The sequence below is a fragment of the Onychostoma macrolepis genome, chromosome 17, assembly GCF_012432095.1.
Source record: "Onychostoma macrolepis isolate SWU-2019 chromosome 17, ASM1243209v1, whole genome shotgun sequence".
Taxonomy (NCBI): domain Eukaryota; kingdom Metazoa; phylum Chordata; class Actinopteri; order Cypriniformes; family Cyprinidae; genus Onychostoma; species Onychostoma macrolepis.
In genome coordinates this window covers 3501645-3516890 of record NC_081171.1, presented here as the reverse complement: position 1 = coordinate 3516890, position 15246 = coordinate 3501645, and the positions used below count along the sequence as shown (strand labels likewise).

The 15246-nt window shown below is 36.0% G+C and overlaps 1 protein-coding gene across 2 annotated transcripts in view; it reads right to left on the bottom strand.

Moving 5' to 3' along the window:
• Positions 1 to 7701: 7701 nt before the first annotated feature.
• The window catches only part of runx2a (RUNX family transcription factor 2a), a 33911-nt gene continuing 26366 nt past the window's right edge, over positions 7702 to 15246 (bottom strand). For both annotated transcript variants that reach the window (XM_058749081.1, XM_058749082.1), the window contains 2 exons: positions 15068 to 15229; positions 7702 to 8198 (listed from right to left, as the gene is read on the bottom strand). In XM_058749081.1, coding sequence (XP_058605064.1) covers positions 7702 to 8198; positions 15068 to 15229 — 659 coding nt within the window. The remainder of the gene's footprint in view (positions 8199 to 15067; positions 15230 to 15246) is intronic.

The following is a 15246-nucleotide window of genomic DNA, read 5'->3' as shown; positions in this document are numbered from 1 at the left end:
GTGCGATCAGCTTTAGATAACACCTCTATGCATTAGTTCCACCCCCTCTTGCAAAGTGTCCCGTTTACTGCCGGCGCGCTGGAGGTGTTTAAGGATTGCGCCCCGCTGCCTCCGTGCTCCCGTGAGCTTCACACTTCATTTGTACGGAAACCTCCCAGCGGCAGCAAATACTTCACGAGTGCTGCCAGCATAAATCATTAGGCCCGACAAGCCTGTCTGCAACCTTCAGACAGCCGTGGGACACTAAGGGTCTCTATTTTCAGATGTCCCGCAGGTTTCACCCTGTTAAAGGCGTCGGGGCATTGTCCTTGGCACACCTCCAGCCAAACTGGGACAACACTATGCAGATTTGATTGCTTGTGAAGTGATTTGGAGCAACCAGGGGCTTAACTGTATGAGAAATGACTGACCCTCACAACACGCTGTGAAACCAGAAGCCTCCTATTTCACCCGGAGTGAACGATAGGAAATGATGCGTAAATCAGTCTTCCTCAAAGAAAGACACTGAGGTGTTCGGAGAAAAGACTTCTGTTCAGTTCTTGCACTCAAAAAAAGAAAAACGTTCAATAAAATTAATTAAATTAAATTGAGGAAACTATTAAATTAGGGATTTTCAAAAGAAAAAATTGATTTGAATAGATTTGTTATAGTCTTCAATAAACAAAAGTAAACATTTAAATAATTTTGCTACCTACCTAATGCCATGAAATTGAAACACCTGATTCATTCATTCATATTTTATATATTTATTATTTTACCAAAGACTGACATTTATTTTATCTGGCATACAACAATTAATCAAGGAAATTACCATTTTATTTATTTATTTTATTTTAAATAAATGAAATAAACTGTAAAAGTACATAGATCTGAATTAAGTTTTTTTTTTTTTAATTCATGCAATGAATATCAGATATATAAATAAAAATGTATATATACACACACATACATGCATACATGGACATTGGATGCATATGGACTCAAAACCGACTGTAAGCAATGAAATTACAGTATGTTGTGACAAAATTCAAGAATTTAACTAAATTTAGCAAGTCAAATGGTTTCATCCCTTCAAAATAATGAGGCAATGTGGCTTTTATGTGAGGCAATCTCACAATTACCTGTTTTAGTTTTTTACTCAATGACAGAAAAACAAGGCAACAAGGAACCATAAGAACCATTTATCAGCAGCTGCTCTGGGTTTTGTCTTTAAAAGGCCAGAGATGATGTTCCTAATTCGTCTCAGTGTTTGGCTTTCGCACTATAAACCCCACATTTGTTTGATACGGAAAGACCATTATTAGTTCTTGCTCTCTCTTCATACTTGTTTATTTTCACTTAAAACCATCAGGCAACGTGCCGACCCACGAATGAAAACAGAATCTGAGAACTTTTATCAATTAGCCCTGATAAAGATGACAGAACATTGAGCACAATGTTCATTTTCAAAAGGAAACACACGTGTTTTGTCTTAAAACAATGTAATAGTGTCGAACTCTCTCTAAGTAGCGCTAAATAAGCCCATTGAGTCGTTTCCTGGCTGAGGTGATCCAAACCAAACATTGATCCAAGCTGAACTTATGGATGTTTGCGTTCATTGATAGTGCCGTTTAAAGACCCTCAGTGCAGGTTTAGACAAACAGTTGGCAATGTGTTTGAACAGCTCACAGCATTAACCGATCCGTTTCATCTGACACATTAACGGGCATTAATCATCACGCGCTGCATAATGGAGCATTTGTCTGTCTTGAAGTGTATGTTATGAAAGTCTCCGGTGGAAATTCAGAATAGAGTCAGGAAAAGTGACAGGAAATCATATAAAATCTCATGGAGATTTGGGCCTACATATTCTGGCAAGATATGCACAGATAAGGCCCATTCAACAAACTGACTCGAAGAAGTTTAAACATTGCTATGCTCTTTGAGTTAAAGTAGCGTTGCACAATGTAAACCAGGGCCGAAAGGCTCTGTATCTCAGATTTTCATCAGAGCTGTTCAGAAAGCCCTATTTATTTTCAGCCTGTATGACGGGGAAGTGTAATGTAAAATGCAGACCGGCTATATCTTTCATTCTTTTCGAAAGATTAAGAAGTGCAAACTCATAAAACCCACAGGAGGCCGACAGACAGCGGCAGTACAACTTTAGTTCTGTTCAGTTTAATTCAGTTTAGATCAATTTAGTTCAACAGAGCTGCTGGCAAATGTCATTTCTACAGTAAAAATAGCAGATGGTTCATGTTTTCATTTCCAGTCAGTTCGGCTATGTTAAGTTCGATTCGGTTCTGCTCAGTTAAATTCACTTCAGTTCAGCGAAGCTGAGATCAATTTTAGTGCCAGCTCAGTTCATTAAACTACTGATGACCTTGTTCAGTTCAGTTAAATTCAATTCTGTTTACTTCAGTTTGGCTTGGTTCAGTTTAGTGTCAGTTCAGTAAACCGACGGCTAAATGTCATTTCTAAATTTTCTCTTTTTATATTTAGTTCAGTTCAGTTAAATTCAGTTCAGTATTTCCCTTATTGAATTCAGTCCAAGATGGTTGAGTTCAGTTGTATTAAGTTCAACAAAACTGTTGGCAAATGTAATTTCTAAATGTAGCAGATGTTTCTTGTTTTCATTTGCAGTCAGTTCAGCTATGTTTAGTTCAATTTTTTTCTGTTCAGTTGCATTCAATTCAATTCAGTTCACTTCATTTCAGCTCAGTTCTGTTCAGTTCAATTTTAGTGTCAATTCAGTTGATTTGAACTACTGATGACATGTTAAATTCAATTCTGTTTTGACTTCAGTTTGGCTTAGTTCAGTGAAGTTTGGTTCAGTTTTCTGTCATTCCAGTTCAGTGAACATTGATGGCTAAATGTCGTTTCTAAATTTTCCTCTTTTATTTATATTTATTTCACGTCAGCTAAGTTCAGTTTATTTTAATTAATCTAAGTTCAATTACATTTAATTTGACAATTGTTCAGTTCAGCTCAGCCAATCTTATTTCCCTTAAATTGTTCAGTTTATTTCATTTATGATGAGTTTAGTTAAGTTTAACAAAAATGTTGGCAAATGTAATTTCTAGCAGATGTTTATTTTCCTTTCCAGTCTGTTCAGCTGTGTTAAGTTCAATTTTGTTCAGTTAAATTCAGTTCACTTCATTTAGATTGTGTTTCATTTGTAAAATAATTTTCAGTCGGTTAAATTTGATTAAACTTGAAGTTCAGCTGTCTTAAATTTAATTCAGCTTATTTTAGTCTCTTCTGTTCAGTTTGGTGTAAATTCTGTTCAACGAAACTGCTGATGGCTAAATTTAATTTTTTAATGTAGCAGAATCCATTTTTATTTACATTCTGTTTCATTTAAGCTATGTTCAATTCATTGTAGTTCAGTTAAGTTCAGTTGTTAAACTCAGTTCAGTTCAACACGTCTAAGTTTAGTTGTCTCAAGCTGAATTTAGCTTAGCTCAGTCTCTTCTGTTCAGTTCAGTAAGGTTACGCTCAGTTGAGTTCAGCTCAGTTCAGCTTATTTATTAGCTGCTGAACAGCATTTTTAAATGACATTTCTAAATGTAACAGATTGGGGACGTGTTTTAGTAACCGTGACTCAGATACAGACATTTAATGAAGTACTTCCTTGATGATTAGCTCTCTTTGTTGGCCGTGGGAGTTTTCCAGTGCAGCCATATATATAATACAGACTGTCAAACCAGCAGCGCCTGAGGCTGTTATTTAACTAGAGCTCAGTGAAACAGCAGTGAAAGTAGTTTTTCTTGCTCCCCTTGGTGCTTCCAGCACGAGTTCATGTTTTCTAGGAAGCACCTGCTCTTGAGGTGTTTTTAATGAAGTCAATCACGATTGCAAGACTTTTTATTTTTGAAAAGGGGTTTAAAGTAAATTTACAGTTATATATTTTTTATATGCTTAATGTTTGGTTTATATCATTAACTCTTTTGATGCATAGTGTCATTAGAAAAGATACAAATTTTCAAATTTTTTTTTTCTTTTCTACAAAATCATTGAAAACAAATTTGATCTGTTCCTTCCTTAAGTGGTTAATTCATGCATTACGTTTCTTTACCAGATTGCACATTTGTGTTTATCAAACTGCTTATTTTAACAGTGGTACATATGGTCAATGTAATCATCATATTTTCCCAATTAATGAAACGGAAAAAAGAAAACAGCGAGTTATAACAAAAAGCCATTTTTATTCTCAAAGACAAATGATACAATCATCAGAAATGCTCAAAAATCTCTCAATTTTTTTACTGGATTGTTAGTCCCATACAAACAGGTTAAAGTTTCACAAACTTTATGGATGAAACAGGATGAAAGATTGTCGAAACTGAAACATCTGTACAGTATGTGCAAGGAAGTAATGCTTGACACAAATGAGATAATGCGTTCTCCCGTTGTTTACAAACCAAGGATTGTATTCAATCAAAATAATGCATATTTTGATAGCAGGATTTCCAGGGTTTCAAATACGAAACACTTTAGTTAACCGTACAGAAACGACAATAATGGAGCTCGAAAGACGTCGCGGAAGCATTTGGTTTTCTTCATGTGTTAATTTGACCTTGCATACTTGCGATGTAAATGAAATTTGCAAATAAGGAGAAGCCCAAAACTCTCTGTATGTCTGATAATGACAGAACGTACTGTATGTGAATGAAATCTCAATGCTTTTTTTTTAATGTATAGAATGAATATAAATAGTCTCATGGAAGTAATCTCTGCTATTGACCCATAAAACTGACTCTTGCAAGGGTACTACATATAAAAGGGTCAACGAAAACATAGTCCATAGCCCAAAAGCATATAAATATTTGGCCCTGTGACATGGTTGATTAAGACAGACCAATGTTGTTCTTGTATTATCAGGCATATTGAAGCAATTAAACACGGATTCATACAAAGTTAACAGTGCAGAGGTTCTTTACATTTGCAGTTACCTGCTTGCAGCTTTTTGTAAACATTCTGTAAACATAAACGCTCTCCTCACTACCAGAAGACACCACGGTAAAAGAAAAGGCTAAATCAAATAGTGGGGCAGTTAAGAACAGCAGTGTAAATGTTGTTATTGTTACCGAACTCAAAGAAATGGAGTTTAATACTGTACAGAAGAAATGACCAGGGTGATGCACACATACAGGCTTGTTTTAAACTCAAATTAGTTGTTTCTGCCACGACCATTGATTTCAAATGGAGATGCAATTCATTTTGGGTGATCTTCTCAAAACTGATCTTGTTCAGGTTATTTTTCATCACAAAAAACAAAGCAAAAAATAAAACATATTATATTTTGCATGTAGTTTAGGACCACGTTTGGTATTTTTTGCAGGATTTTTCACAATTATTATTTACTGTAAGATGAATAAAATGCATATTTACATTTATTAAAAAGTATTTATATTATCATTACTGTTTCACTATAATTTGGAATAAGAGTTTTCACATTAAAGTCGTTTTTCTGAATTGAAAAAAAAGAAAGAAAAAAAAAGTAATTATAATCCTGAAAACAGGATTTATTTTCTTCATGCTAATTGTAACTTCTTGAGTAAAATATAACCCGAACATTCATTTGTGTTTTTGTATTTGCCATTTAGGCTTCATTTGTCTTACATCTGTTTAAAATAAGAAGTGCTTTGTTCTAAACAAAAATAGAAATAAAAAGACAAGTGACATTTGTTTCAGAAGGGCGCTGCCAGCAGCCTATTAACTTACATTTGGACAAACATTCTATCAAGTACCACTTGTTGTTGAATCCAAAAACATACACATTATTCTTCAAAGATGCCAACTACAAAGTGTAAAGAAAATTGCATTATAACAAATAGAATTGTTTCAAAATTGGTAACATTTGCAGGAGTTCTCATGTCAGTGATAATTTCATCCCAACTCATCATGGATTGCTGACCAATAAATAAATTCTAGAAATGGAGATGATAAACTCTTCCGGTAAACATCCATTGTGTAATTTAGGCTACTCAATTTGATTGTCCGTTCAGTAAAATGTCTTGCAGCCCAGAGATTCTGTTGTCTAACATGTCAGTAACATCAAAGTACTTGATGATATTGTACCTCAAGAACATTAGCACACAGCAAAGAGACATTTCTGAGTTTGATTGTTGTAGTACAGTTTGCATAGTGTTTAACTAGCCTACAAAGTGCAGTTAACCATCCAGTTATAGAACAGAAGGCTGACGATTGTGTTGGTTGATTGTGTTGGTTATCTGCACAAGAGACGGAAACTGCAAGTGCATGCGTGAGATTTGATCATGTCTGGATCTGAAGATGCAAAGGTTTAGGCCACTGCTGCAAGAGTTTGGTCGTTCTTGTAGTCACCGAAAAACATTAAATAAAAAATAAATCTAAAATAAATTAACTAGATAAACATTGGATACCAAAATCAAACAAGTGGAGAGTGCAGCACGTCAACTCTCGTAACGTATCTTTGTACATTTATTGATTGTTTTTGTTATAGATGTTACTTGCTCAGGTGTACTCAGTCTAAAACATTTCTGATGTCTTAATGCTTAATATGAATCATTTCTGACTGAGAAACATAAGAGAAATCCACAAACGTTTAATTGTGGATATAGTCTTACAATGAAATGTCCTTCCTTCAATGCTTGCGTATCATTGGATTTTCTTTTTGGTTGCTTTACAATAGCAATAATAACAAAACATTTAAATTACAAAACGAGTAAATATTTCATTAAGTTATTAACAGATGTCCCAAAAATAATATTCAAACGTCTTAAATTTTGTCCCTCTAAACACATTGCATAATTTAAAGTTAATATGGCTTATATTGCTTCTCGAATCAGTACCGTTTGCCACCATTTCATACATAAATTAAAATAATCAGAGGGAATTGGCCAGTACTGTTTCAAATAGCTGACTTCTAGCACGCATAAATAAAAAAACAATTGCTTTCAGTGTTAAGAAATGCTAAATTATACCGAGTTAGTATAAAAATATTCTGCGCCAATAGTGTGGATGCATTCCTATTGCAATGAAAGTTTACTCAAGGACAGAAAAAGGGATAGTTCATCCAAAAACGTTCTGGCATCGTTTACTCTTAAATATAGGTCTGTTCTTTGCACAAAGCAATTGAATGAGCTCACGAGTCACATGGACCACTTTGTTGGTGCTTTTTGGAGTTTAAAAGCCCCAAACACCAGGATTTCGGAGCATGACAGTGACAGTACGCTTCCGTTGTATCTAAATGTGCAGCATCAGCATTGTACTAAACACCTCCTTTTGTGTTCTGCAGAAGAAAGAAAGTCATACGGGTTTGGAACGACATGAAGGTGAATGTATTTTCATTTTTGGCTGAACTATTCCTTTAAATTCAGTGACTTGCATGTGTTATATCACTGATGAAGTGGAATGTCAGGTGAATTAGACTAAAGGTGCGTTCACATTTACCATTGCTCTGCAAAATTTCTCTTAAATATTGCTAATATGATCGCACCTTAATGCCATAGATCATTCCCTGTAAGGGTCATCTGTTTTACAGAATTAAAAAAACATCAGTGTAGTCATAAAAATACACTGCAACCATTCAATATTGTACCAATGAGTACCAGTGAGTACCAGTGAGTACCAATGAGTTTGTGCTTCAAATCCGATGATTCTTTCATGCAATTATCTCTCGCTCTCTGTCTTTAAGGCTAACAGTGCTGCGTTGAGGTCTCGTTCGACCAGACCGTCTCAATATGGTCTCCAAACCGACTCGTCCATCCTGCCGCTGGAGTTGAGAACGGTTGGCGAGCTGCTGTGGCTGCCGTCTGCCTCGCCTCCGTCCGTCTGATTGGGCAGGTTGGGGTTGATGAGGGTGCTGCCGGTGGACGCGCTAGTGCAAGGCGGCAGCATCCTGGAGGGGGATCGATCTCCACCCGGCACCATTGAGAACTGGTATGACCCGGACGAGGCGCCGTAGTAAAGGTACGGCGTGCTGCTGGTCTGGAAGGGCCCGCTTTGGTTCTGGGTGGATCCGGGGTACGGCGGAGGCAGGTAGGTGTGGTAGTGGGTGGTGGTGGACATGCCCAGAGACATGCCCGAGGTGACCGGCGTAGGGGTGTACGTGAAGGTCGCCGGATAGTGCATTCTGGGACTGGGGAAACGGGAATCTGTGAGGGAGGACAGACCGGGAAATTGACGTTCAAACTGCCGTGGGTCGGCCGAGAATGGACTGAGATCCGACGTACCTGGTGGAGAGAAAAGAGCATTTTTTTTTAGTGATATTTAAATCAAGAACATTTTTGAGCATTCAAAAGTTTGTGTGCACTATAGTGAAAATGCCTTTTTTGTGCATTTTTTAAAATTGCTATATACTTTTCAGTACAATTTTACAATTTTTTCAGTAGAATATATTGTATGAATTAGGTTAAAATGTACAACATAATGATTATTACAGTGCAATATAATGTTAATTTTACTCATTGTTTTTGTATCAGATAAATGCTCTGATTATATAAAGCAATGATATAATCTGATATTTATAGATTTGTACTAAGTTTTCATTGTATTAATGAACAATTGTGCATTTTAACTTTATTTTACTTATCTATCGTGTTGAAAAAGTCATATTTTCATTTTACATTCTACAGTTTCTTTGTATCTATTTTTTTTAATCCTAAAAAAAGTTACATAATATATTACATCATTTATTGTCAGACTTTTGGGCCCCACTGCATGTAATATTCAGATCAGTTTCAAAATTGATTCATTAGTTTATTTCAGTCTACGTGGGACATTTATACTATCATATTTTTGTAGTTAAATATTTAGTTGTGCTAAATGCTGTTGGGTCACTTTAACTCTTTTCAACTTAGTTTTATTTACTCATTATCTCGCCTGTGACACCCTACATTGTTTTTGTACTAGATGCGTGCTCTGAATTTGTAATTTGACTGTGACTACTTTCAATTATGAGTAGTTTGAGTTTTAAAGTAGCTTCATCCACATCAATTAAAACTGAAATGAATAAAGGGACATTGTTAAATCAGACAGAAGAGGGCACTGTCAAATTAATTTGCATACAGCTTAAACTAACTAGCCTGTCAACACAAAACTCCCCTTTATAAACTGAAAAGAAGCTTGTGAAGAATGAAGTGCATGCAGCTTCATCTGCATTTCTCTTCCAAATAACGAAGTAAATATGAAGAGGCTCTCCCAAACAATTTGATTAGAGTGAAAACAATTTTGTCTTTGTTATTATACACGAGTCAGTGTTTGAAATATCCCAAGCCATGCAAGCGTCAGAATGACACTTCAAAGTGCAAGAAAAAAGTTCGTATTGTTGCTCATTGATCCAGAAGCGTCTGTTTGTGACTCCGCATGAACAGATTCTCTTTACAAGCTCAGTCTGAGGAATTTTAATCAAGGAAACTGCAATAAATATTAACCGACCGACAAGAGAACCTGGCTCATCTCGCATGTCAGCGGTTTAATTACTCTAGCAAAACATAAACTTGAATTAAATGTTTATTTGCAACCTGAATTACACAATACTTGGGTTGATTCAAGGTCAAGATGAAGACTAATGCTGCAAGAATGTCACCGGGCCATGAAAGATCAATATGCAAACGAACTGTCAAAAGGCGCTGACATGCTGCTGAAAGATTGCGAGTTTCGCTTCTGGCTGTTTGTTTCTTCAGGTTGTCCGGGGGTTTGTATGCGAACGCGTCGTGTGCGTTCGCGCTCGCATGCGCAAACACAGCATCCTCACATTTATATGAATATCAAAGAGAAATGTCGGAATAAACTGGGAGCGCACATGGAAACGCTTAGAGGGAAAAACAGTTTCCACAGGATGCATAATGAGCAGTCTCAGATGTGGTGGCATGTCTGCGATTAGCCAAAGAGAAGGGCCGATCTTCTCTCTTAGAACCACAAGATGTTTTTAAATTATAAACCGCTAATGGGCTGTGACTCCCAGAACCCCAGGAGAGAGAATCCCAGAGGAACGTCTTATCATCTCCACATCTGTCTATTTTTGCACTGTATTCATTGCGATGTGCTTTTCAAATGCAGCCGCCTGCTAAATTAAAGGCTATAAACAAACAATCCCAAACTCCTCTCCTCTCCTCTTTTCCTTTCCATTCCATTTCCCCTTTCTTTCTTTCAAACAAACCCGAACTCCTTTCTCTTCCTTTCTATTTCCCATTTCAGTAACATATTTTATTTCCTTTTCTTCACAAAAAGTAAGACCTTTTCTTTCCTTTCTGCTTCCTTTTCTTTTCCCATTCCCACTTTTCTTTACTTTGTACAAAGCCAAACTCTCTTCCCATTTTCTTTCCTTTGCTTCAAATTGAAACCTTTTTCTTTTCATTTCTCTGATTTTAACGTACTATTTCCTCTGTCCTTTGCCACTACATTACTTCAATGAAACCGTTTTCCAGAAAAATTTCCATTTTCCCTTTTCATTTTCTTCAAACAAACCAAAATGATTCTCCTTGTCTTTCCATTTTCCTTTTGACTAAATCTCTTTTTCCTTTCCTGATCATTTCCCTTTTTCTTTCCTTTACTTCAGACAAACTGAAGTCTTTTCCTTCTCATTTGACTTTTCAAAAGCAAACCAGAATATTTTCCTGTGTATTTCCTCTTTCCTTTCCAATTTCTATTTCCCCCTTTTCTTTTACTTCAAACAAACTTTCCTTTCCATTTCCTTTTTCTTTCAAACTTAAATCTTTTTCTGTCTGTTTTTCCATTCCTTTCCCTTTTCCAATCTTCCTTTTTTCTTTTCTGTTTCCCATTTTCCTTTTCTTTCCTTCACTTCAAACGGTCTCTGATCTAATCACATCTCATCCTTCCTCTCACCCTGTTGCTGAGGTGAAGTACTACTTTTATGCCGTTAAACCCAGCGGTGTCTTTCCCGTCAGCTTGTCTGCTGGTTGAGGAGCGGTCGCGTGTCGTCCATGTGCGCCGCTTTATGAGTGACAGTTCGGCAAACTTTACAGAACATGTGTGGCCAATTATGAGCAGATTGTCTCTCCACATTATCAACTCTTGACATTTCAAACCAAACAAAAAAGACACTTCAGGGAGACAGTGCTGAAGAGAGGAGACCCAAGTCACATTTCCAAAACAATGAGAGAAATTCACATATACAAACTTCAATCACCATTAAACATCGCTCCTCGCTGCAGACATTCACGAGAATGAACCCATTATGCTATCGGCTCTTGCCAGACCCTTTTTGGCTAAACTTAATACAACATCAATCACTTTGTATTACAGGGATGGTGTGGTCTAGTAGCTGAAGCTCAAGGCTTGAAACCAAGAGGAGCATGATGGCTCAAGCTGTGACCTATCATCAGTGTGATCTTGCGACCTTTGACCTCAGGTTGCTTCAGGGTTGCCTGCTTACTTTAAGAGCACAATAAGAGGTACGGAAACCACTAACAAAGATGTACAGTATCATGATGTTTTGGGGTCTGTAAAAAGGTTTTTTTTTTTTTTTTTTTTTCAAGAAATGAATACTATTCACCAAGGATGCATTAAATTGATCAAAACAGTAACATTAAAGACATTTATAGTGTTACAAAAGATTTCTATTCTGGTTCTTTTTAACTTTGTTCATCAACACAAATATTAAGCAGCACAACTGTTTTCAACATTGATGATAATCAGAAATGTTTCTTGAGCAGCAAATCAGCATATTAAATTGATTTATGAAGGATCACATGACGCTGAAGACTGGAGTAATGATGCTGAAAATTCAGCATCGCATCAAATAGAAAAGTTATTTTAAATTTTAATAACATTTCACAATGTTACTGTTTTTTACTGTGTTTTTGATCAAATAAACAAAGCCTTGATGAGCAGAAGAGACATCATTCAAAATCATGGTACTGCTAAAGTACGTTTTTGTAAGGGTAATCGTTCCGTACCATTATATATTTCAAAATGTCATGGTTTTATGGACATACAACATGGTATTTCTTTAAATACCATACCACATTACGGAATATATCAAAAGTGCCATGTTTTGTGGATATGTACCATGATATTCTCTGAAGATTTACATTTACTCATTCGGCAGATGTCTTTATCCAAAACCACTTTTTTATCAGGGTATACATTTGATATGTATATGCAATCTGTGTTATTGCAAATACCAGATTCCTGAGATATTCAGACTTGATACCATCACTGAGTCCACCAAACATGCTTTTAAACCAGCCTCCTTAAACAAGAAAATCAAAGTTCTTTACGGTCCTCCAGTGTCCTGTGATCCCGCTCTGATAATTCATCGCTCTCTGTGTAATATTATGCATGCCTTCATCTGCCTCGTTATCAGTCACCAGGTCTCTGGCTGAAAGGTGTAACACGAGCCCACGCTTGAGAAGAATAGCCATGCAAGCAGCTGCAGAGGGTGCGATGCGTTCGGGATGTGTCTTCTCGAGGCCGAGCCATTCAGCGGCGCTCCGAGGAAGAATAGGGGGCGTTAGGACCAAGAGGTGCGTGTGTCTCTTTGAGGAAAGAACAAAGGCTGACATCTCCAAGATGAAAGCCGGGTGAAATCTAAACTAATCAAACCCAACGAGGCAGCTGGCCGGGGTTCAAAAAGCAGCCACACCAAGAAGTCATTTAAACTTTCACATTCGCTCCAGGCTCAAAGAAAACAGTTAGGGTGGGGAGCCAAGAGAAAGAAAAAAAAAAAGTTCAAAAACCAACCTGGCGGAGAGTCAAACAGGTGTATTAAAGAAAACGTCCACGCTGTGTGTTTATTTCAGAACGAAGCCCAAAGGGTGGGTGGACCGCAATCTGGTGCCTATTTCATTAATAAAGGCACGGTCACAGCAAGCTCTTCCAAGGGTTTGGACTCGAGAGCTTTTTGGTAGTTGACGAGAATCGCTTTTGGAAGGCCCATCTAAAACTATTTAAACAACATTCTTTTGTAATTATTGTTCATGCAACCGTTATGAACTCATGTGAATTTAAATGCTATGTGGAATTTGTCACACTACAGGTCATTTAAAATGATCTAGAATGAATGAAAATTTTTGTAATTAAATTATGCATGAAATATATAATAAACTATTGTGCATGCATAATATGTGTGTGTGTGTGTGTGTATGTATGTATATATGTGTATGTGTGTGTATATATATATATATATTATAATTGTGCATGCATCTGTTATTTATTTGAATAGGTGAAATCTGATCACTATTTCTTTCTCTTTAATATAAAAAAAAATTATACTACTTTTTCATTTGTTTTGCTCAATTTTAAATGCAGTATAGTGTTATATATTTGCATGTTATATATGATATATATATGTGTGTGGGTGGGTGTATGTGTGTATGTGTATATGTGTGTGTATATATATATATATATATATATATATATATATTTAATATAACTTTTAGGACAAAAATAAAAAAAGTAGTATAAATAAAATTATATAAATATTTAAAATATATTTTTATGATATATATTATTTAATATAAATGCGCTCTCTCTCTCTCTATCTCTATAGAGAGAGAGAGAGAGCTCATATGAAGTGAAATGCTATTTGCAATATTTTAGAAATGTATTTGTTAAACTGCATGATCATTTAAAATAAAAATGAAAATACAGTTGTATAAATAAAATAACATAAAAGAGATAAAGAAATAGTAATCAGTTACAGAAATTATGACATACACTATCCCTGCATTCAAATAAATTCTATTATAAAATCCAATTGACATTGTTATGTACCAACTACCCGATTACCTTTTGAGGTCCATGAGTCAGAAACTCTAGTCTGTTTTATTGTTCCTTTTCAAGGCATTTCAAAAGAGTTGAGTTCAAAGACTCCATCGGGGAGGACGGGGGTTAGGGGAGATATTCTTTCAAATGCTCTCTATTTTTAAAGGTGCTATTGCTTGGAAGACATTTGCCCACGGGCGATGTAACAAACGCTTACAAAGCAGAAAGTTAACGCTGGAAAAATGCTTTGATTCAACTTCAGTGGGGAAAGAAGCGAATGAGTGTTTGGACAAATGTTCACGGCTAACCCGATCAGCTAAGAAAGTAAATACAGGCACGTTGAGACACTCCATTTCCCACATTTCTGAAATGAGTGGTTGGCGGAGAAAGCGATATGGGCCAGAAGAGAATTTTATTGCTCAGAGGTTGCTCTTTTATAGCTCAGTTGTGATTCATATGGAGTCAACAAGTGAAAAACTCACTTTATTTCAGTGATCCCACATCTGTCTGAGTGAAACAGGATGTTCAATGCATAAAAAGTAGGGCGGGGCTTGATTTTGTTCATCTGTAATTGATTGGGTAATAAAAATTAGTCTCTATAGATGGTTGCTGAACAGCCTGTAAAATGTTGATTTCAACTTGATTTCAGATATCAATTTTGACTCAAAAATTCATGAAATGCTTTTTTTTTTTTTTTTTTTTTTTTTACTTTAGTAATTATAGGAAAATTAAAAATAAAATACTTGGAAAAATAGAAACAGACAACATGTTTTTGAAAGAGGTCTCTTATGCTCACCAAGACTGCATTTATTTGATCAAGAATACAGTAAAAACAGTAATAAGTCTGGGGTAAGATTTAAAAAAAATATATTTATAATGTTACAAAAGGTTTGTCTTTCAAATAAATGCTGTTATTGATCAAATAATCGTGAACAAAATATAATAAGCTGTTTTCAGCATTGGCAATAAGAACCATTTTTAATAACTGAGTTACGTGAGCAGCAAATCAGCATATTAGAATGATTTCTGAAGGATCATGTGGCACAAGAATAAATTACATTTTTAATTTTTTAAGTAGAAAACGGTTATTTTAAATTCTAATAATATTTCACAATTTTACTGTATTTATTGTAATTTTACTTAAATAAATGCAGCCTCGGTAAGAAGAACCCTCTTTTAAAAACATTAAAAAAATAAATAAATAAATTAAAAAAATATATATATATATATTCCAAACTTTTGGCCAATAGTGCATAAAATGAAAGTGGATTTGATCTTGGGAGAATTTTTGTTTATACTGAGGCAAATCTGAGCACAGTTTGACACAAACTGACCTGTCTGTGATTTGTCTTTCTGTAAGGTATTAGTTTACCTGAGAGGCGTCTTGGCACGTCGCTGATGGTGGGCAGGCCCGTGGCGCGGGTGGAGGACAGCGGGGTGGTGGAGTGGATGGAGGGAGACGTCATTTGGCTCAGGTAAGGAGTGTAGGGCTGCTCGTAGGACCAGGGCGGAGAGGACTGCGCCTGCCGCGGATCTGTGAGGATCATAAAT